Source organism: Trichechus manatus, unplaced genomic scaffold, assembly GCF_000243295.1.
Source record: "Trichechus manatus latirostris isolate Lorelei unplaced genomic scaffold, TriManLat1.0 scaffold00035, whole genome shotgun sequence".
NCBI lineage: Eukaryota > Metazoa > Chordata > Mammalia > Sirenia > Trichechidae > Trichechus > Trichechus manatus.
In genome coordinates, this window is record NW_004443971.1 from 7,948,856 (window position 1) to 7,971,519 (window position 22,664).

The following is a 22,664-nucleotide window of genomic DNA, read 5'->3' on the forward strand; positions in this document are numbered from 1 at the left end:
CTCAGGTGTCCAGGTTGTCGGCCACCAAGTGTGTGGTGCAGGCTCTCACATACAGTTCTAGACAGGCACGGGTGATTGGTGTAAGCAAAGGCATCCAGCTGCAACAGGGGGACACAGGCTGAGCAACACAGGTGGCTGACAGTCACCCTGAGTGTGCAGGAAGAAAGCGTGTCCCTGTTCCCTAGAGCACGTAGATGGGTGGGCTTTACAGCCAGACTATGAGCACCCAGTGCCGTTGGTTGTAAGGACTGAGGGCACCTCTTATTCTTGGGCCCCTGTAGCAGGTGGCTAGGTGGCGTGGGTGGAGCCACCAGTCCTCAGGCCCCTGATATGGGTAGGTGAAGACCCTGCTTAATGGGCAGAGCAGGGTCAAATATCACGAACCTACCGCTTCACAGCTGAAACAGCTGAAGTTAGACTTCAGGTATACACCCTGTTGTACTGCGGTAATGGGGGCCTATGCTGTTGAAATGGGCCCACACAAGTCTACACAGGGGAAAAGGCACTCAAAGTCCGTGGATCCCTTAATGTCTGAGCCTAGGCAAAGGTGCTGTGTCTAGCCTGGGTTCCTGGCTTAGGGGAGCTGGCAGATTATTTTTTCCCATTTGTTTGTTCACTCTCCAAGACTGGGAGAATGGCTCAGGGTATGTGACTGGTCCTACTTCCGGCCCCGGGGACTCAGCAATTGCTGAAGCCAGTCTGGGACCCAGTGCAGAGTAGGGAGTATGGAGATAAATGGGAGAGAGATTTTTTCCCTAAGAGGGGTGTTTTTGATCCACGTGGTGGGCCAGTTACAAGTACTTATCTTTCGCCGATCAAGGACTGCTTCTCACTGGTTCTGGATGGCTGAGTAGACTCTCTGCCACTGGGTCTCTCCCAGTTTGGAAAATGCCTCCCGAGCGCCGCTGTTTGCCTGCCTCACTGCTCACCCACAGCTGATCCGGGCTGAAAGGCTCACGCTCTCACTAAGTCAGGGCTGGCAACTCCTCACTGCTTCCAAACCATGTCTTTCTCCCCCTGCCACTCAGTCCAGTTTCTCAACTTTGCCTTTGATGTTCAGGGCTCCTAGATTGTCATATATAATCCATTCACTTGTCTTTTTGGGTCTTTGTTGTAAGAGGGAACACTGGAAGCTTCTGACTACTCTGCCATCTCAGCCTGGCCTCCCTCTGGTTTTTTTCTTTTTTTTTTTTAACTGTGAGAAAATAAATATCTGTTTGCTAAAGTCACCTACTTGTGGTGTTTCTGAAAAAGCCTCACTAAGAAACTAAGACACACAGAAAGAGAAAGGAGCATGATTCAAATTAGTCCTGTTAAGATTATCCCTTTTAGTTTATTTTCTACTCTGTATTTCCTCTTTTCTCCTTCACTGTAACTGGCCTAAAATGAGTCTCCTTGTTTTTATGCAGAGAGAGGTCTCCTTGTTGGCACTCAGATTAACTGCTCAGATAAACCCTATATGCTTTGTGCTTTGGTTATTTTGACAGTTTGAATCATCTTCTGTCAATGTATAAGTCACTGTTATTTTGGGTTTGCTGATACCTTCAACTAAACCCAACTCTAATCTGAAATACCAAAAAATACAAAAAAATAAGAGTCAACCAGAGTTTGAGTGAAATTACCCAGGAATTTAAATTTGGAAAAGAATGTTTAATAAACTTTACTAAATTGTGCCCTAGGACTCTTCCTCATCCCACCCATAAATTCTAAAAAGGCAACAAACAAGGACAGAACCTAGAAAGTGAAAACCGACTATAAACAATGAGGTTAGCTGATCACTAATGGACACCCTGGTGGATAAACAAGCTCCTCTTCAAGTAGGTTGGATGCTGGGTGAATAGCATTAAAATTTTTGAGGCAAGGCTCCTATTAGGCCTGGAATGCTGCTTCCAAAGAGCGTCTATGCTTCTGAAATTATTTCACTTAATTGCAAGGAGAAACTCACCTATAGAATCTGCCCCGGTTTTCAGAAGTTAGGTACTGCATGCAATCAAAAATGGTATTTAAAATGCCTATGGGAATTCAGTAGAACTACTGTCATGTGGGGTCTCTATAAAGTAAAATCGAATTCATTAGCACCCAACAGCAAGGCAGCTGACATTGGCTTGATGAGAATAAAAGAAAGATTTTAAAGTACCTTGAAATTTTTAAGAAAAAGAAAGTATTACTCTCCATTCATACAGTGAGCTATCTCCTTAAAATTTATTCAAATTCTTAAATATTCTAGTGTCCAGTAAAAAAGCAAACATTTCAGTATCTCATACATTCTCCTCCTCTGCTTAAAATAGTATCAAATGGATGTCGCTTGATTATTTTTTCTCTTACACGTCAAAAGATGGAAATTGATTTTTTCTTTGCATGTCAAGGAGAGAAATGGAGAAGGATGGTGAGGTTATCATGTACCTTCTGGGTCCTACCCTGGGGTTCAGGGATGGGTTTCAGGAGTCATGACCCCCCTAAAGCTGTATATGCGCCTTTTTCTTGGGAGAGGGTCCTTAGCTTTTGTCAAATTCTTAAATGAGCTTAAGACAATGAATGTAGGTTGGATGGTGCAAAAGAATACTCCTCGAAACAATTAAATCATGTGAAGTACCAGTGGAGTCGTCACAAATGAGGGCAAGCTAGTGAGCCTGAAGGCTGCATCTCCTTACAGAGTCCTGAGTGATGACATCAGGAAGTTTAAGACATGATGTAATAATTAAGGCTACAGAAGAAAAGCAAATAATGACTATCACCTAACACTGGAGTACTCTCTGAATAGTCATTTTCTAATCCTGATACAGGCATACCTTGTTTTATTGAGCTTCACTTTATTGCGCTTCCCAGATATTATATTTTTTACAAATTGAGGTTTGTAACAACCCTGCGTTGAGCAAGTCTATTGGCGCCATTTTTCCAACAGCATGTGTTCACTTTGTGTCTCTGTGTTACATTTCGGTAATTCTCACAGTATTTCAAACTTTTTCATTATTATTATATCTGTTATAGTGATCGTGATCAGTGATCTTTGATGTTACTATTCCAATTGTTTTGGGGTGCCACGGCAAACTTAATAAATGTTGTGTGTGTTCTGACTGCTCCACTGACCAGCTGTTTCCCTGTCTCCCTCTCCTTGGGCCTCCCTATTTCCTGAGACATGACAATATTGAAATTAAGCCAATTAATAACTCTACAATGGCCTGTAAGTGTTCAAGTGAAAGGAAGAGTCCCACGTCTCTCACTTTAAATCAAAAGCTAGAAATGATTAAGCTTAGTAAGGCATGTCGAAAGCCAAGACAGGCCAAAAGCTAGGCCTCTTGTGCCAAACAGCCAAGCTGTGAATGCGAAGGAAAAGTTCTTGAAGCAAATTAAAAGTGCTACTCCAGTGAACACATGGATGATCAGAAAGCAAAACAGCCTTATTGCTGATACGGAGAAAGTTTCAGGGGTCTGGATAGAAGATTAAACCAGTCAGAACATTTCCTTAAGCCAAAACCTAATCCAGAGCAAGGCCCTAACTCTTCAATTCTGTGGAGGCTGAGAGAGGTAAGAAAGCTACAGAAGAAACGTTTGAAGCTAGCAGAGGTTGGTTCTGAGGTTTAAGGAATGAAACTGTCTCCATAACATAAAAGTGCGAGATGAAGCAGCAAGTGCTCATGTAGAAGCTGCAGCAAGTTATCCAGGGGCTGTAGCTAAAATATTTGATGAAGGTAGCTACACTAAACAACAGATTTTTTCAATGTATATGAAGCATTCTTATATCAGAAGAAGATGCCATCTAGGACTTTCATAGCTAGAGAGGAAAAGCCAATGCCTGGCTTCAAAGCTTCAAATGACAGGCTGACTCTCATTATGGGCTAATGCAGCTGGTAACTTTCAGTTGAAGCCAATTCTCATTGAGCATTCTGAAAATCCCAGGGCCCTTAAGAATTATGCTAAACCTACTCTGCCTGTGCTCTATGAATAGAACAGCAAACCCTGAGTGACAACTACCTATTTACAACATGGTTTACAGCCCACTGTTGAGACCTACTTCTCAGAAAAAAGATTCCTTTTAAAATATTACTGCTCCTTGACAATGCACTTGGCAAGGGGATTAATGTTGTTTTCATGCCTGCTAACACAACATCCATTCTGCAACCCCTGGATCAAGGAGTAATTTTGACTTTCAAGTCTTATTATTTAAGAAATACATTGTGTAAGGCTACAGCAGCCAAAGACAGTGATTCCTCTGATGGATCTGGGCAAAGTAAATTGAAAACCTTCTGGAAAGGATTCACCATTCTACATACCATTAAGAACATTCATGATTCATAGGAGGCGGTCAAAATATCAACATTAACAGGAGCTTGGAAGAAATCGACTGCAACCCTCACGGGTGACTGAGGGGTTCAAGACTTCAGCGGAGGAAGTAACTGCAGATGTGGTGGAAATCACAAGAGAACTAGAATTAGTATAGCCTGAAGATGTGATTTACTGCAATCTCATGATGAAACTTTAACGAATGAAGTGTTGCATCTTATGGATGAGTAAATAAAGTGGTTTCTTGAGATGGAATCTACTCCTGGTGAAGATGCTGTGAACATTGTTGAAATGACAAGATTTAGAATATTACTAAACTTAGTTGATAAAGTTTGAGAGGATTGATTCTAATTATGAAAGAAATTCTAACGTGGGTAAAATGCTATCAAATAGCATTGCGTGCTACAGAGAAATTTTTCATGAAAGGAAGAGTCAATCGATGCAGCAAACTTCATTGTTGTCTTAAATTGCCATAGCCACCCATAATCTTCAGCAACCATCACCCTGATCAGTCAGCAGCCATCAACATGGAGGCAAGACCCCCTCCACCAGCAAAAAGATTACAACTTGCTGAAGGCTCAGAAGACGGTTAGCATTTTTTAGCAATAAAGTTTTTTTTTAATTAAGATATACACATTGTTTTTTTAGACATAATGCTACTGAACACTTAATAGACTACAGTATAGTGTAAACATAAACTTTTATATGCACTGGGAAACCCCAAAATTTGTGACTTCCTTTTATTTCTATATTCACTTCATCACGGTGGTCTGGAACTGAACCCACAGTATCTCCATGGTATGCCTGTATTTTGTTAGGTGACCAGCTGCATTTAAATATAGTGAGATGTGTGTCTGTTTGGTCCTCACTGTTACAAATCTTACCATTTACTTTGTCCTGAAATATTGGCGTTGACAAACTCCTAGTGTTGAAATGTGTCTCTTAGCATACTCAATAGGGTCTTAATTTATCTGTCAAACAGTGCAAATGATTCCAGACACCCCCAGCCTTCTACAGATGAGGTTTGTTGGCTGAATCAGACACTTGCAAAAGCACCTTGAGATCTTTATACCCTTGACACCCTCATTACTGTTACTCCTCTAGATACACTGCTAAAGCTCAGTAAGTTTATCACTATTTATCCCACTCTCCTACTTAATGTCAAACTTGGGAAATCCATAAATCATCTTCATTCTATCAGAGCTCTTGAACTTACTGAATTTACAAAAGCTGTACTGTCATTAGGAACATTTCATTTTGTCCCTATTGCTACTGGCCCTAGATAGTGTTGCAAATTCCTTTGTCAAACACATTTAAATAACTATTATCTTATCATGGTTTTGGTCAATGTCATACATGAGAGGGAAAGCATCCCTTGTAGGGAGGGATGGGTTACAGACCTGCTATTAACCTTTTCCTTTCTAATAATCAACTCTAGAAAGAGGGCAGAGATTTTGTTTTATTCATTGCCTGACAATAAACAGGTGGTCAGCATGTATTTCTTAAATGAATAAAACTAGGATGTGGCTAATGTTTGGCATTAATGATCCCACTGATAACACTCTGAAATGCTAGTAGTACTTGGTAAGGACAGGAGTCACCAATTAAAAACCAGTCATGGGAAATATACATATAATCTAATAATTTGAGAATCATCTTAAACTAGTTTCAAATGCATTTTGGACAATGTTATGAATATTTTGTGTATGTATAATGTAACAGATGTTACTTTCTTTTGTGTGTGATTTAAAAAATTAATTACATTTTTTAATTGAAAATAACATTTATTACATTTTCTTATTACAAAAGCAATACATATTACTCATATTTTCGAGCACGGTTTTATTATATCCAGGAGATAGACTTTTCTCTGGAGAAATGCATCTCTTGATTTACACTTATAATAAAAATCAATGAGAAAAAAAGTATTCAAAAGAAGTCCACTGTGCCATAACATAGTTATTATCCTTCTAAAAAAGACAGATACCTATATTACGGAAATTTAAAGTAATACTATGGATATTAGACTTAAAACATCAATCTACCTAATTTCTACCAAACAATGACAACAAATTACATAACATTCTAATTAAATACATGCAAACATTAATATGGAAACTTAAAAATGCCTTTTATGGATGGAATAAATAACTAAATAAAAACATCTGATAATCAAGACAGTATATTTTGGTGCAGAAACCCGCACCACAAGAACAAAATCATTACAGTACAGCATGCTACAAGCAGCCAGATGAAAATCATCTGCTATAGAGCAGAGGCAGGAGCCTGTCTGAAGGTAGCTTTGTGTGTATAAAATAAGCTCCTAGCTGCTGGATGCTGAACCGCCTGCAGCCCAGCTCATCACATCCTGGGTAACAGAGCCCTGGATCGTCCACCGTGTAAAAGAACCATTTGAGAAAAGCTGCTTTTCATTACTTTTCTTGCTACTCACCCTCCTGCCCAGCAACTGGGCCTGTAAGAGGCGAAAAAAAAGATTTTGCTTTGGGGCTCCCACGTCCTCCTTCAGGAGTGAGTAGTGACACATTACAATCACATTTACACAGATGTATTGGTACATTTGACAATCACTGATCTAGGGAATTGTTATCTGGTTTTCCTTAAAGGGAAACCAAATGACTAATGCACTGAGGGCTAAGCTCTCCCCTATTCCCCGGTTTTACCCCAGAGGCTAGCTGACCACAACAGCGACAACTAGCTGGGAGGTAGGCATCAGACTGGCTGTTTTTGAATCCACAGCCACAGCCTTCTTAGAGATAGCATCAGTGACAGACCCTGCGGAAGGGCATGTCACCACTCACGTGTTCTGAAGCCAAAAGAAATCCCTGGTGAAGCTGAATCCCAAGGAACCTTCTTTACTTTTTCATGTGATATAAATGACACTCTACTTTTCTCTCCAGCCCTCATTCCCAACCACCTGGGAGAATCACATTAACCCTCTTCAGCTATGAGGCACACAACATCAGGTAGAAAATACAGTAGCTACCAAAGAGAACTTAGAAGATGGGTACCCATTTTGAGGAGTTTTGCAGTCACATCCGGCCTTCGAGGGGCCTGGAAGAGAAAAACTTCTCTAAATGGAAAGGCTGCTATTCCGACAGCTCTTCCATCACTGCAGAAGAGAAGTGTTAGGGAGGAGAATGTCTCAGATACCCTCCATTCATCTAGTGAAATCTGTCTCGTTTCCAATGTGGCAAAAGGTGACTGCTAACGTATGTACGTTGGACTCTAGCCTGTTTGCCTGGAATGGGTGCAGAGTAGAGACCAGCTCTTACTCCACAGAAAAGCTTTCTGGAGTTCAGCCCTCTCACTTGGAAACAACTGAATGTGAAGAGATGCATTTGCACTTTCGGCAAACAGCCACCAGGGAACACAGGCTATCACAGGGAGGATGAAAAATGCCTAAGGAGAGTAAGATTGGCCACCTTGGGCCAAACCCAACAAAGAGATAATAAAAACTAACTGGTTCAAGCTATTAAAGGTTTCGAGGTACAGGGAAGTTAAGTCTTTCAGTGTAACTGATATTCCCATTAGACACTGGGGGAAGAAATGTGGTGACGTTTTCCAGGCCTTGTTCTTGTGGCCCCAAACGTCCAATCCCCCATTAACTTCCTGTTCTAGCCCCTGTGGAGCTGGTGTCCCAAGCTTTTCAGTAGATCCCAGTTCCCCGGAGAGGTCCTGCCTCAGCCTCCATATCATCAGCAGTGCAGTGTGAGGGGTGCCGAGGCGGAGTGCCTCTGCATGGCCAGCTTAGCCTCTGCCTAGGAGCCAGAGAGGAAGAGAAACAAAGCCATTAGACCACCACCAGGTGATGAATAAAGACGAGTAGAGCAGAGCTCCTCCTTCACCCTCCCACCGCTCCCCCAACCCTACCTCCTCATACACTCATGGACACACTCCTGTGCTTGCACATGTACCTTTACTCTGGCAGTCAGACCAAACATAATGGCATAGCCATGGGCTCCTTTCCCAGAGAAGCCAACCTCGTGGTCATGCTGGACTAGGTGCTCCTTTCAGACCTGGACCACAAGCTACATACCCAGCATATGACACAGAAGCTGAAGGGATCCCTGTGGTAAGAGGAGAACACGTAGGGTACCTCAGCCAGAAGACCACGCCAAGGTGAGACTGCAGTCAGCAGCTACCTGGCTTCTGAGGAGGGTCCCTACCATTAGCTATCCCAGTCCTTTCTGAAATCAGTCATCAGAGCAGAAATCAACTTCTTCCCAGAAGCTGTGATTTAATGTTTTACTGTGTGGAAAATTCCTCCCCTCAGCGCAATGTTTCTCAAATGTTAAACGTGTACATGAATCACCTAGTGATCCTGTTAGAAATGAAGGTTCTGACTCAGCAGGTCTGGGACAGGGCCTGAGAGTCTGCATTTCTTACAGCTCCTGGTCCTTTTTACCTTAGCATAATGAGGAATACGGCATGAGAATGACAAAACTATTCCGCCTGTACTCCCTGTCCCAGAGGAAGTTAAAGGCCATTTTAACCATTGGCTGTCATCAAGTCACAAATCGGCAACCATCCGTTAAAAGGAACAGCCCACTGAATTCTAAATTATCTCCAAAGTTTTTCTTTACAGTAGATAATATGATTACATGGGAGTCATAGCACAGTATAGTTAAATAAAGTGTTCTTCTTCATTCTTGTATAAGCACCAACAGGTACACATAACAACCCCTACTGGGGTTCATGTGCCTTCTATAACGTTCTTCCCATCTTTCTCCAGAAGGTGGTGGAAGAGAGCCATGGCTACACCAAGGATCCCAATCACACTGGGAACTTGCTTTCGCTTGTCTGTGGCTCGACCACTGCGCAGCATGAGGCAAAGTTTCAGGGTGCGGGAGTGTTTGGGGGGCAACACAACCCAAAATACAAAACAAAAACCCAGAAGCCTTCTGATAGGTTCAAGTTACTCAGCAATTTTATTTACCCATTCTACACACAGAGAGAGAAAAACACATTTCAAGTACAGTTATATACACCTTACGTGGATCTGGGTGGCATGTCATGATATCAATGCCACTGGATTAAATCAGAATGCTGTCAAAGACTTACATTCCTTCTTTGGACAGAGCCGTGCCTAGGAAATTTACAGCAGACCTCTATTTCTTGGCTTCCCAACCCAGTCCATTCCCACTCAACCTACTGGCACTCAGTCCTACTTCCTCACCCCTCCAAAGGGTACAGCTTGTGAGCAATCTTGCTTTTGCCATAGTAAAACCATCACCATATCAGAATGAGTTGATCTTGTTACTTCAACACAATAGAAAATGTACACAAGCAATTCCGATACAAAAACACTGAGTAGGTAAATACTGGTCACAGACCTCCAATAAAAAGGCTATTGGGAAGAATGCTTTTACCAACTCTTAAAATCAATTTTTGAATACAAAATTTCCTTTGCATTTTATTTTATTAGATCAGGAGTAAAAGCCAAATGCATGGCAGACTAAAAATAGCAATATTATCCAATGGGATGCTCCATTCCATAACAGGGAAAGCCGAAGGACATAAAAGGTTTCAGAAATGAAGGGTGAAAGTGAAGTCCTGCCTAGAAGCGGGGGACTGGATGAGATGGCTTCAAATAGGGGTAACAATTTCAGACTTTGAACAGGCATCCCCTCAGCTGAGTTCACAAAATACCGCACAAGTAAAGTACAGCCTTCATCTCTTACAAAGATGAGAATTTGGCCCACTACTCTAAAAGAAATGTCTATTAAAAATCATAGTGCTTTTTACTGAAACAAATGTCTACTAAAAATCCATAGTGTTTGCTTCCCTCTAAAGCAAACATGTGGAGTGTTTGGTTCCTTTCTTTGTAGGACATGGGCTATAGACAGAGAATTACAACAATATGCATACACTACCAACCCGTACAATCAGAAAACAGGCAGACTGTCAGCAAACAGGCACTACAAGAGTCAGTCAGCACACAGATCCTTCTAGACTGTCAGTCAGTCAACACAGAAATCTTACTAGAGTCTGTCAGTCAGTCAGCACACAGACTTTACTAGACTATCAGTCCATCAGCATACAGACACTATTAGAGCATCAGTCAGTTAGCTAACTGACTATTAAGCATACAGATACTACTTGAGACAGTCTTTTGGACACTATGAGTCTAAATTAAATCCCTGGACACACTTCTGGTATCTGTGTCATCCCTAGGGGAAGTTGGGAGATCTATCCCACCAATGTTGCAACCTGGCTTAATTGTTATATATTTAAAAAAAAAATAAAAATTTTTTTTTTCAAACACAAGTCAAAACGCATACTGGACAATCCGGGCAGAGTTACCAAATTTCTTCACAATAAACACAGCATGGCTTCTGGGCTTGGCAGAAGACGATGGAATAAGACTATATAACCCCAAAACAGTTCTCAATTATGAGACACGTTTTTCCTTATTGTTTCGTTACCCCAAGCACCAATGACTTTCTCTAGAATTCAAATCTCCTGCTCACAGAAAAACCAGAAGACATATTCCTAAACAGCTATATCATACGGTTCTTCGAAATGCCAGGGCACTGAAGATCAAATGTGGGTTGCAAAGAGAGATACCCAGAACTCTACGTGAAAAATTCAGCCATTCGGACTAAGAGTACAACTATATTGTATCCCTAACTTTTTACAAAACAAATCCAAAGACAATGATACAGGGCAGACCCCTAGCACAACGTATGTTTTTAAAAGTTTTCCACATGCTGCTTTCCAGCTTAATGTAAAACCATCCCTCTACCAAAACAAAACACAATACAGTTAATAGGTAAGAGCTAAATTCCAATCAGGGGGTTAGGAGATAGGAAAGGAAATGAGCTCTCTAACTCCCTCTTTAGAATTCCTCATTCAGCTTTGAAGCAAGGAAAAGGAAAGAGAATAGTGATTTTCCTTCCCCATTTTATACTAGTGGATTAAACAACATCCTCACCTATTTCTCCTATGATAAAACTTAAAGCCTCACCAAAGGGTTCTCTGCAGTCCACCCTTCCTTTGTAGGACTGTGATATAGACACAATCATAGTCATGTGAGTATGCTACCAATCGGTTCAAGGAAGACAAACAGGAGAGGACAGGAAAGAAAAGATGGGAAAGAAGACTTCTCTAGGATTTGGTGAATGGGAATTCCAGAATACTTAACTGTGCTCATGAGGAACCTATACATAGATCAAGAGGTAGTCGTTCAAACAGAACAAGGGGATACCTCGCGGTTTAAAGTCAGGAAAGGTGTGCATAAGGGTTGTATCCTTTCACCGTACTTATTCAATCTGTATGCTGAGTAAATAATCTGAAAAGCTGAACTATATGAAGAAGAACAGGGCATCAGGATTGGAGGAAGACTCATTAACAACCTGTGTTATGCAGATGACACAATCTTGCCTCCTGAAAATGAAGAGGACTTGAAGCACATACTGATGAAGATCCTTCAGTATGGATTATACCTCAACTTAAAAATTCTCACAACTGGACCAATAAGCAACATCACGATAGACAGAGAAAAGACTGAAGTTGTTAACAATTTCATTTTACCAGGATCCACAATTAACACCCATGGAAGCAGCAGTCAAGAAATCAAATGATGCTTTGCATGGGGCAAATCTGCTGCAAAAGACTTCTTTAAAGTGTTAAAAAGCAAAGATGTCACCTTGAAGACTAAGGTGTGCCTGACCCAAGCCAGGGTGTTTTCAATCGCCTCATAGGCATGTGAAAGCTGAACAATGAATAAGGAAGACCGAAGAACTGACACCTTTGAATTACGGTGTTGGTGAAGAATATTGAATATACCATGGACTGCCAAAAGAATGAACAAATCTGTCTTGGAAGAAGTACAGCCAGAATGCTCCTTAGAAGTGAGGATGGTGAGACTACATCTCACATACTTTGGACATGTTATCAGCAAGAATCAGTCCCTGAAGGACATCATGATTGGTAAACTAGAAGGTCATCGAAAAAGAGGAAGACCCTCAATGAGATGGATTGGCACATTGGCTGCAACAATGGGCTCAAGCATAACGATTTTGAGGATGGTGCAGGACCGGGCAATGTTTCACTCTGTTGTACCTAGGGTTGCTATAAGCTGGAACTGACTCCACAGCACCTAACAACAACAACTAGGATCTGGAGTAAAAACTCTACTCAATTCTATAATCTCCTTGCTTCTTTCTGCTGAAACTTCTCTGAAGGGATCTTACTCTAAAAACTGAAGGATGCTGAAACTCTTGCTGTTGTCAAGTTCCAATTTCTCGAGGCCAGTGGTGCAACGGTTAAGCACTCGGCTGCTAACTGAAAGGCTGGTGGTTCAAATCCACCCAGCAGCTCTACAGGAGAACAACCTGGCGATCTGTAAAGATAACAGCTGAGAAAACCCTATGGGGCAGTTCTACTTTGTCACATGGGGTTGCTGTGGGTCAGAATCAACTCACCGGCATCCAACACCAACATCCATAGCATCTGAGAATAATAAAACGACCTCAGGTGCCCTTTTGGGGGATGCAAACTAGTACAGGGGAAGCATGGAGAAGTAATCATCAGGCTGAAAGCCAACATCAACATCCCAATGAGCGGCCTTCAATGCCAGGGTTTATAACAAGGTAACACAATGCTACTGTTTGAAAATTCTCCTCACTAAGAGTAGGCACAGCCCAAATCCGGAGTCTTTGGATCAAAGTACTCCCTCTTCTCTTTAACTCTCAAATCCTCTCATCTCACAGCAGGAGACAGGACTATACCTACCTCCTGGGCTAAAGATGTCACCAGCCGAGCAAAGCTAGTCAAGGTAACCTTAAATGAAAAGTGCCACATATATCTCCTATCCCACACATCTCATTCTGGCATAGGATCCCATCTGTCCCATTGCCATCTCCCAACTCTTGTAGTCTCAGTCACAGGACATGAGAAAAGTCAGAAGAAGCAATCTGTACTCCCGCTCCAACGTCAGCACTTACAGGCTCAACGTGCTGCTCTTCTGCAAATGTTCATTTTTATATAAATTATATGCCCTGTCGCTAAAATATCCTCCCAGAGGAAAAGAAGCTTTTCTTCTACTCCTTTGTATCCTTCCCCATCAGCACCCTCACCCAACTCTAAGCCCCACAAACACAGACACTAAGTACATCATTTATAATGGCTAAACAGAAACACCAGGTTACTTTAAGTCTTGGACACAATTTCAAGTAGAATCTAGGTAAGCAACCTTTGGAAACTGGTTGTGGTGTCCTACTCAGTGTGTAAGAGTAAAGGACTCAAGGTCAGAAGCCAGCTGCCCGAGAAGAAGACCTTTCTCATCCTACAGGTGTCACCCCAGTACCTCTCCCCAGGCTGCTTAAAACCCCCAGCTATTATCCAAGAACGTTTATTTAATTTAGTGATTTATTCCACGTCACATTGCAACATAAGGGTTAAAGATGAAACGAGAACCTAGCATATCCCTCTAAAACACAGCAGTCTGCCTTCTAAGGAGTTATTTCATTTAATATTGGGCTTTGTCCAAACATCTAATTCCAGACAGCTGTCCTTTCAGAACCTCAAAGAATTCAGAATTCCTAGGTTGACGCCTTGTCCGACAACTACAATCCCAGTACTGCTGCACACACCTTCATCAAGTGGAGTTCTTAACCTCGGGTATGAGTCGGAATCATCAGGGAAGCTACTTACACACATGTCCAGACCACACTATTCGAGATTCTGAGTTAGTGCTACGCCTGTTTCCAAACTTCTAAAGCAGATTCTAACAAATACTCCCAGATGAGAACCGCTACAGAAGGTCCTCTATTACCAAACAAAAAACAAAACAAAACCAAGTGACATTTAGAAAAACAGTTCACTTGCTCTTTCCGCTTACCTCTAAAAAATAAATTCTTAACTTCAGTGTAGGGGAATCACCCACCTCTTTTAAAAAATCCCACGAGAAATCTAGAATTGCTCCCCAGAAAAATCACACGTATTCATATATTTTGCATACGAAGTAGTGGGGGAGGGTTTGAGCCAGCGCAGACCACCCAGGGGTTAAGGATCCCTGCTCTGTGTATTTCCTGTTTAACCCCACAAAGAAAATAAAATGATTGAAGTGAATACATAAGAGCTAAGAGGGGGAAATAAATACAAACAGTCAAAAGCTAGATCCCAAAGGGTCCCAAGGATTCTTCCGGACTTCAAGATGGGGTAGTTTTTCCTAATGAACAAAGGAATACCCCCATGAGAGAGACTGCTCATGCAAATTTTTTCTTTTTTTACTTTACTTAAGAAGGAGAGTATGCTGAAAATTACTAGGAAATAATAAACAGCTTTAATGAACTCTTCTCTGCCTTTTGCCTCAAGTAATTCAAACATCAGCAGTGACTCCTGAATCTAACTCTATCCTTCTAACAGCCCAGAGGTCACTGGCTTTGGCAGGAAAGCTGCTATGGTTTGTAAAGAACCTGGAAGTCACTGGAGAAAAGACTGGATTGCCCTAGAAGAGCCCTGCAAGAGTGAGAGGGACCACCGTACTCGCCTAACCCCACTCCACAGCAACCAAGAGACCTTATATCAGGCTCTTCAAGTTAAAAATACAAACCAAGATACTTCCCACACACTCAGAGCCAGCTTCGCCCAGGAAGAGAAGACTTAGAGGACTGTTTCTCATGAAAGGAGGCAAGAACTCTGACCCTATGTCCACTTGCATGCTCCAGAGCATTCTGTGGATGTTCTGTAGCCTGGGATGACCCCTGCAGGAGAGGAAGAAGGGAATGAAAAGGCTCCCCCAGTGCACTGCAGACAGCACTCTTCGAGCCTCAACTTCTCTTGTTTACCGCCCTTCCTTCCTAGACAGACACCACAATGTCATGCATGACACTGGATAATCCAAAGGGCAGATGAGCAAGGGGGAAGAAAGCAGGCAAGTAAGGACAGAGTAAAACACTCATTCAAAAGACAAACAGAAGTGAAGGAACTCCCACGTCACCAACACAAGGAATCAGTGAGTTTAGACACCAGGGAATGGAAGAAGAACCAGGTGTATGGGGCATGCTTAGCCTCAGCCCCGGCTGTGCCAATCACCCAGGAGTGTGTCCCTTCCCCTCCTCCGCCAGGCCACCCCATCTGAGGACCTGTCCTAAAAGACCCAACTTGCCTCCAGGTGGGGAGATGTTTCAAACTGGAGAATTCTACAGTTGGTCTGAAAACACACGGCCTCATGTTCTGTGCTAAGATTAACGACCGAGTAGGGGTGGGGAGTTGGAAGTTAAATGACTCCTTGGTGATTAGTGAGGAGGGCAGGAGGCCAAGGCTGGAGGGAAACACATGGTTACACCACCGGAATGCTGACTTGGGTCTTCGGCTGGTCGGCCCCTTCTTGCATGTCCAGGGCACGGAGAGGGCTGAGGGGCTTGAGGGGCTGGCTCCCAACACTGTAATTTCTCGGGCGCCTTACTGTATCCGAACTGGACAGAGGCGTAAAGCTGTTCCTTCTCATCCTTATAGGGGTTTGGTTCTTGGGGAAGTTGTTCTGATTGGAAACGGAGGGACACCACACAAATGAAAGCCAAGCCAAAAGCTCACTCATAAAGCTTAAATAATGCTTGTGACCACAACCGCATCCGTCACTCCTGCTCCTCTACAAACAGGGTCCCCCGTAAGACACAGGACATGTCTCCTAGCCCCAGGAAGCTAAAAGGGTTGTAGAGGGAGAAGCTCGTTGAGCATCAGACTCCAAAGCAGAAAACAGACCCAAAGTAAGGAAGGGCTTACTTAAGATCACACAGACCACCAGGGGTACACCTAGAAGCAAACTGAAATCTCTCGACCCCACCTTACAGCCTCCTCAGGACCCAACTTTCTAACAGGAGAGCTTCCGGGGGAGGGAGGGATCTGCATTTCATTTCAGTCAAACACTTTCCGTATTTAACTGGAATTCCAGGAGCCAACTTTCAAAGTTAAGACTCATGAAAGAGGAACTAACTAAAAATAATAATTCCAATATCTCTTCCTCTTGGAAGCAAGCAGACTACATAGGACATTTGTTCTGGATCTGTTTTCCTTTCGTACATAAAAGAACTCCCAGTCTCTTGATGCAAAAGTTCAAAGACTCAAGGTGGCAGGGAACCTGGCGTGTTCACCATGGGAACATACTTACAGTTGGCTTGTCGCGGTGAGTGTTCACAGCCTCCACATGAAGTTTAACTGTTTCCACTTTGCACCCTGAGGAAACAGAGAAAAGAGAAGGGTCCTTATAGAAAAAAGCTCAAAGAAATATTCTTTAGTTTCAGTATGGGAAAACATACCTAAAGGTACACAGTATTCCCAAGTACATACATACATACGTACATACGTCCCTTTAAAAATGGAAGACAACTGACAACAACTTTCCTAGCATACAGAGGTGATAAAGCTAAATTTCTAGCCAAACTTCAGAGAAAATTCAAATATCCTGCCCTTCCTCAATTCCCACCTCCTGCCCAGGTCCTCATAGTTACCATAGGCCACTGGAGTAAGTTTGAAGATGGTATGGAGAGGGCACCTCAAGTATGGTAGCTCATCTGAAAGCAGAAAAGAGCAGGTGAGGAAAGTCTCTCAGTGTCATGGAGTAAGGTCAAGTTAGCGGGACAGAGCATCTAAGGGGCTCAGAATGAGTTTTCTTTACCACCATCTAGAGTTGTACAACTCACCCCCCTCCCTTTCAAACCCCAGACAACTATCAAGAAGGCCACCAAAGAAGCCACCCAAGCTACTGTGTGGTTAAAGAAGGAAATAAGTCAATTTTATTTTAGATCCTTCCATGCAGGAAAAATAGGAGTTAATGCTACAGCCAGGGTCCCATGGAAAGGAAGACTGTGGCCCACCTGAGTACAACAGAGGCCAATCTGCTGGCTTCCCAGCAGCTCAGGTAGATCAGGAGGGGCAGGAAGTATGAGAAGGCAGCAGCACTTCTTACTTCTCCACCCAGAAACAACTGCCCTACGCTGAATTCAAAGAATGCAGGTGCTTCTAAATTATCCCTTCCTCTTGGCCAAAGCTGCCAGGAGCATCACCTCAGCGCCAGTCCTTTAGCCAAGCAGGATGGAGGCGCTCCAGCAGCAGCCCCACGCCATTGCTGGCTTTTGCACCAGCAGACTACATTCAGCAAGTAGTTGACTCAGTGGCTGCTGGGAGTCCCACACTGCTGCCTGAAGAATGCACTCCAATTTGAGCAGAAGAGGGGAAGATCTCGTTGCCAGGGATCCCGGTACCACCCCAAGCCCTATCCTCTCTCCATGGATGTGTCTCCAGGCCCTTCCCTCAAATGGCACCTGCACTCTTATCCAAGAAGTAGGCCAGGAGGCAGCGCATGACAGCTTGGTGGGAGATAACAAGGACATTGCCCTGACGCTCCAGCTCCATGATGACAGGCTCCAGCCGCTGCACCAGGTCCTGGTACGACTGTGGGGAAAGTGGGTAAGTTTGGGAGGAGGCCAGGCACAAGCTGGCAGCATGTCAGTGGCTGGGTCCCAGAGTAAAGAGGTGACTTCTCCCTCTCCCCAGCTGGCTTTCCTCCTGGAGGCTCAGCAAGTTCGTGTCACCTGCTAACTCCCCCTGAGCCTGACAGCTCTTGAGAATACTCAGACCTTTCAAAAGCAAGATTCCAACCAAGAAAACTACTGGTCAGACTTTCCAGAGCCATTGAGGCTGGATGAACCCCCTGAAACTACTGCCCTGAGATTATCTTTAAACCTTAATCCGAAACTAACCCCTGAAGTCGTCTTTGAACCAAACAGTAGTTTAGCTTAATTAGTAAAATATGTCTGCCTTCAGCATCGTGCTCTTTTAAAGAATTATCTATGTGGGATCAAATTGGCAACAGCAACTCAAAAAGGATAATGAAAGTGGTTGCACAACTTGAAGAATGTAATCAATATCACTGAATTATACATGTCCAAATTGCTGAAATGATGTATCTTCTGCAGTGTATATTTTCAACAAAATAAATACATATATACATACATACATAAGACATGCATGAGCAAAAAAAAAAAAAAAAACAAAAACAGGAAGAGGAAGTCTGAACTCAACCTTTTTCAGTTTTTTCCTTCCATAGATTAATAGGCAGCGTGAAAGGCAGTAAGAAGTTCCCAGTGTTTCCCTGTTTTACACCTTTGCCTTGCACATCCCCAGAGTATGAAGCCACTTAGACCAGGAAATAGCCTAACCCACTGAAGATGATAAGGAAAGAATTCGTATCTTCTACCTTTACTCAGTGACTATACCTGCCAGGTGGGCGTGGGATGGAGGGAACGGAATGTAAGAAGAAACACTGTGTTGATTTCTGGTTGGGGTGACAAAAATGCTTGGGAAACAGTGGTGCTGGTTGCACAACACTGTGGATGTAATTAATGCGTGGATGTAATTAATGCCACTGAATTGTGCACTTAAAATGGTTAAAATGGCAAATTTTCTGTTGTTTATATATACATATTAAAATATATTAAAACTTAAATGTGATAATTTAAAAAAATCATGTTGTTTCTTCCACATCTTAACACACAGAACATCTTCATTGAAACTTGTCACTCATTTCCCTGGAGATCTTAACAAATTAACAAGGCATTTGACTGCCTAAGCTGAATTAAACACAGTATGACCCAAAGGCGAAAGGATAAACCAAATGGCCCCTAAACCACCCTTTCTGGGACCCCAAAATCACATTCAATCCTCCCCATATTAAAGTCAAATCCTCAGCAAAAGGTGGGGCGATCGCACCGCGTGGGGGCCTCACCTCCCCACCGGGGTACCGGTACAGGTATTTCTCCTGATCTCGAAGAGCGAATTCTTCTGGGTACTGCTTCTCAATCTCTGCATAGGTCATCTCCTCACACACGCCCTGCAAGGAGCCACAAGGGTGTGAAGAGGTAGACAGACCAACACCAGCCCCATCCCACACAAGGACGGCACTGAAGAATGCTGGTTTCTTACTACGTGCCAGGCACTGTGCTGGGTCCTTTCACACATCGCCACTGACTGGCCAGGAGGGTGTCTGGGACTCACAGGGCGAGGGCGCCACAGAGAGCAGGTGGCTTCTCTGGCTTAAGCAGCCACTATCTCCTACTACTGTGGGAACTTACAGGTCACGAAAAATCAGCAGGATCAAAAGAAGCAGAAGTGGGGAAGGAGGGGGAGCTGAGGGTACTGGAGACTTTTTGTAGGAGGGGAAAATAAAAGAGTACAAAGGAAGAAAAGAGATGTCTTCTTTTGTCTTTAGGGACAGAGAAAGTCAAGACAAAGTTTGGAGAGGACTTTTGCAGAATAGCTGATCAAGAGCTCTAAGCAGAAATTAAAGACATGAGTTGTTAGCTATTTCTGTTTCCCAGGAAAAAATATACAAAGGAGTAGAGTAAGTCCTTGGTAGTCCCACTCTACTTAGGTGCCAGAGTGATCAGGTGAAAGCTAGTTTAGGCGCCATCATTGGCACAGCTGCTAGAAGCATACAGGAAGCCCCAATTATGAGTGCAATTACCCCCACTTCCCTCCCCCAATGCCTGAACTGACCCTAGATTCAAATTTTCAACTAGGTGGTTCTAACTTTCTAGCTGAAACTGCCCAGATGGTGTCTTCTGAGAGTTCTTGCCTGGATAGGAGACTCTTTTTGGCTTTTTAGCTCTTGGAGCTTCCTACTCACAGCATCGATCTCGTTCAGAATCTTCCACTGCTCATAGGTCACCCCCAGGGATTCAGCAGTCTGGATTGTCCTCTTCAACTGGCTTGTCCACACTTTGAGGTCCACTATCTCCTGTTCCTCAAGAAACTTCCTTAGAGCCTGGGCAAACTGGGGTTTGAAAATAGAAATTTTAAAAAGAAAGAAAACACACACACATACACACAACTTCTAACTCTGCTCATAAAGGACAATATGTATGGCCACGGTCAAAACCTGTAAGGTGCTGCAGTTATTATAAACCCAAGAGGGAATGAACTTCAACTGGAGCATCCCGTGCTGTGCTAGCGGCATGAAGTGTGCCCAATAAATATCTGATGGCTGAATGATCACAGCAGAAACGGTTCCAATTTACCCAGATTTCAATACAGAGCATGGAAACATCTTCAGCATTTGCTTCAATATCTGAACCCACAGCCTAAGCCCAAATGGGATTTAAGAAGCAGCATGGGGCTGAAGGAGATGACCTCAGGCATGACCTTCTTTCTAGCCCTAAGCCTAGGAAATCCAGCCTGCCAGGTAACTACTCACCTGCTTCCCGCGCACTGAGAGGCCAGAGTCACCCCCAATCTTCCCCAAGAGATTGAACTCGCTCTCCCCATGCCGGCAAAGGTAAATGGTGCGAGGCTGGACATGGATATTCATGAGGTAGTAGACTATCTTGCTCTGGATGTAGTCTTGGACTCGGTTCACTAAAAATCGCTGGCCCACGTTTATCACCTTGATGAAAGAAAGATCCCTGGGAAGAGCAGGGGGAAATAACCCTAGGTATGAAAATCTGAGGATCACAGTTGTTGTGGTTAGTTGTCGTCAAGTCGACTCTGACTCATGGCGACCCCATGTGTGCTCCACAGGGTTTTCAAGGCTGTGACCTTTCAGAGATAGATGGCCAGGCCTGTCTTCCCAGGCATCTCTAGTCGGGTTCAAACCACCAACCTTTCGGCTAGTAGTTGAGTGCTTATAACCATTTGTGCCACCCAACGGTTCCTCAGTTCCTACTCCACTATTGCCTAACTGTGTGAGAATAACAGCAAGAGGGGAAAGGATTTCCACAGTTACTTACAGGCTCACAGCAGTTCTGCTTCCTCTCCTTTGTCATACTCCACCCACATTTATGAAGCCAAAATGTTAGAAATGGATTACTCCTCAAGACTTAGATTAAGTCAAGTTTCCTCGACTTCTAGTAAGTCAGGACGGTATAACCAGTGTCAATACTGTGCCACGCAATGTAGATAAATATGATAAACAGAATTCAGGTTTCCTGTCAGGGGCTAGACAAGATTTGGCCTGAAGATTTTGCTAACCCTGAAATTTGTTGAAATGCACCAACTCCCCTCTGAGGTGGTCAAGATCTGGCCAAAATATGGTACCACCAGCAATGAGGTGAGGGGAGGAGATGCCAGAGCTACTGACAGATCTCTATGCATCTACCCAATCAAGTCTTTCTCAAAGGTACTTCCACAGACCATACACTTTGTGGCCATCATTTAATTGTTCTCATAAAAGCAGCAAGTGCTTACTAACACGAAGATTCAGAAAAAAACAAAACAAAGGTAGAATGACACAAACAACCCTACGACCAGAGATAGCATCTATAAATACTTTTGATACATATAAATATTGCTCTAATGTTTTTCTAGGTAGGACTTCGGGCTCAATGAAGTATATACTATTGTGCCATATTAGGGCAGCAGTTTTCAACGTCTGTATTAACAGAACACTTCCAAATGCTAAAATACTGGGCAATCCAACTGAAGGACCTAAAAGGCTCAAACCATAGCAGCTGTTGAACAGAGTGTCATGCCCACTTGTCTTGCCATTTGCCTGTCCTGCAGGGCTGTACCCGTATTTGAATAGAGCTGTTAACTGCCCTGTGCTCTTTCACAAGGCCACATTCTCGCATGTTTCCAAGCACATATCATGTTTCTTTGGCATGGCCTTGATGTTTCACTGTGGCTCTTACACCTCACACACACAAGTTCATCTGTACAGGCATACCTCGGAGATATTGCTGGTTCGGTTCCAGACCACTGTAATGAAGTGAATACTGCAATGTAGCAAGTCACACGAATTTTTTGGTTTCCCAGTGTGTATGAAAGTTATGTTTACACTATAGTTTATTAAGTGTGCAACAGCATCATGTCTAAAAAAAACCAATGTATGTACCTTAATTAAAAAAATACTTTATTGCTAAAAAATGCTAACCATCATCTGAGCCTTCAGTGAGTTGTAATCTTTTTGCTGGGGGAGGGTCTAGCCTCCATGTTGATGGCTGCTGACTGATCAGGGTGGTGGTTGCTGAAGGTTGGGGTGGCTGTGTCAATTTCTTAAAATAAGACAACAATGAAGTTTATCACATTGATTGACTCTTCCTTTCACGAAAAAGCTCTCTGTAGCATGCGATGCTGTCTAATAGCATTTTACCCACAATGGACCTTCTTTCAAAATTAGAGTCAAGAAAATCCTCTCAAACCCTGCCACTGCTCTATCAAGTAAGTTTATGTAATATTCTAAATCCTTTGTTGTCATTTCAACAATGTTCACAGCATCTTCACCAGGAGTACATTCCATCTCAAAAACCACTCTTTGCTCATCCATAAGATGGAACGCTTCATTCGTTCAAGTTTTATCACGAGATTGCAGCAATTCAATTACATCTTCAGGCTATACTAATTCTAGTTCTCTTGCTATTTCC

At 43.1% G+C, this 22,664-nt stretch overlaps 1 protein-coding gene across 2 annotated transcripts in view; it reads right to left on the bottom strand.

The window, feature by feature from the left end:
• Positions 1-6,117: 6,117 nt before the first annotated feature.
• The window catches only part of PFKFB2 (6-phosphofructo-2-kinase/fructose-2,6-biphosphatase 2), a 34,089-nt gene continuing 17,542 nt past the window's right edge, over positions 6,118-22,664 (bottom strand). The window contains exons 9-15 of one of the 2 annotated variants that reach the window (XM_023730297.1): positions 20,501-20,708; positions 19,934-20,080; positions 19,034-19,138; positions 17,571-17,700; positions 16,758-16,820; positions 16,418-16,482; positions 6,118-8,060 (exon numbers count right to left, since the gene is read on the bottom strand). In XM_023730297.1, coding sequence (XP_023586065.1) covers positions 7,998-8,060; positions 16,418-16,482; positions 16,758-16,820; positions 17,571-17,700; positions 19,034-19,138; positions 19,934-20,080; positions 20,501-20,708 — 781 coding nt within the window. In that variant the 3' untranslated portion in view covers positions 6,118-7,997. Of the gene's footprint in view, positions 8,061-15,507; positions 15,791-16,417; positions 16,483-16,757; positions 16,821-17,570; positions 17,701-19,033; positions 19,139-19,933; positions 20,081-20,500; positions 20,709-22,664 lie in introns of those variants that run through there. The other variant, XM_004375196.2, reaches the window with a different exon arrangement.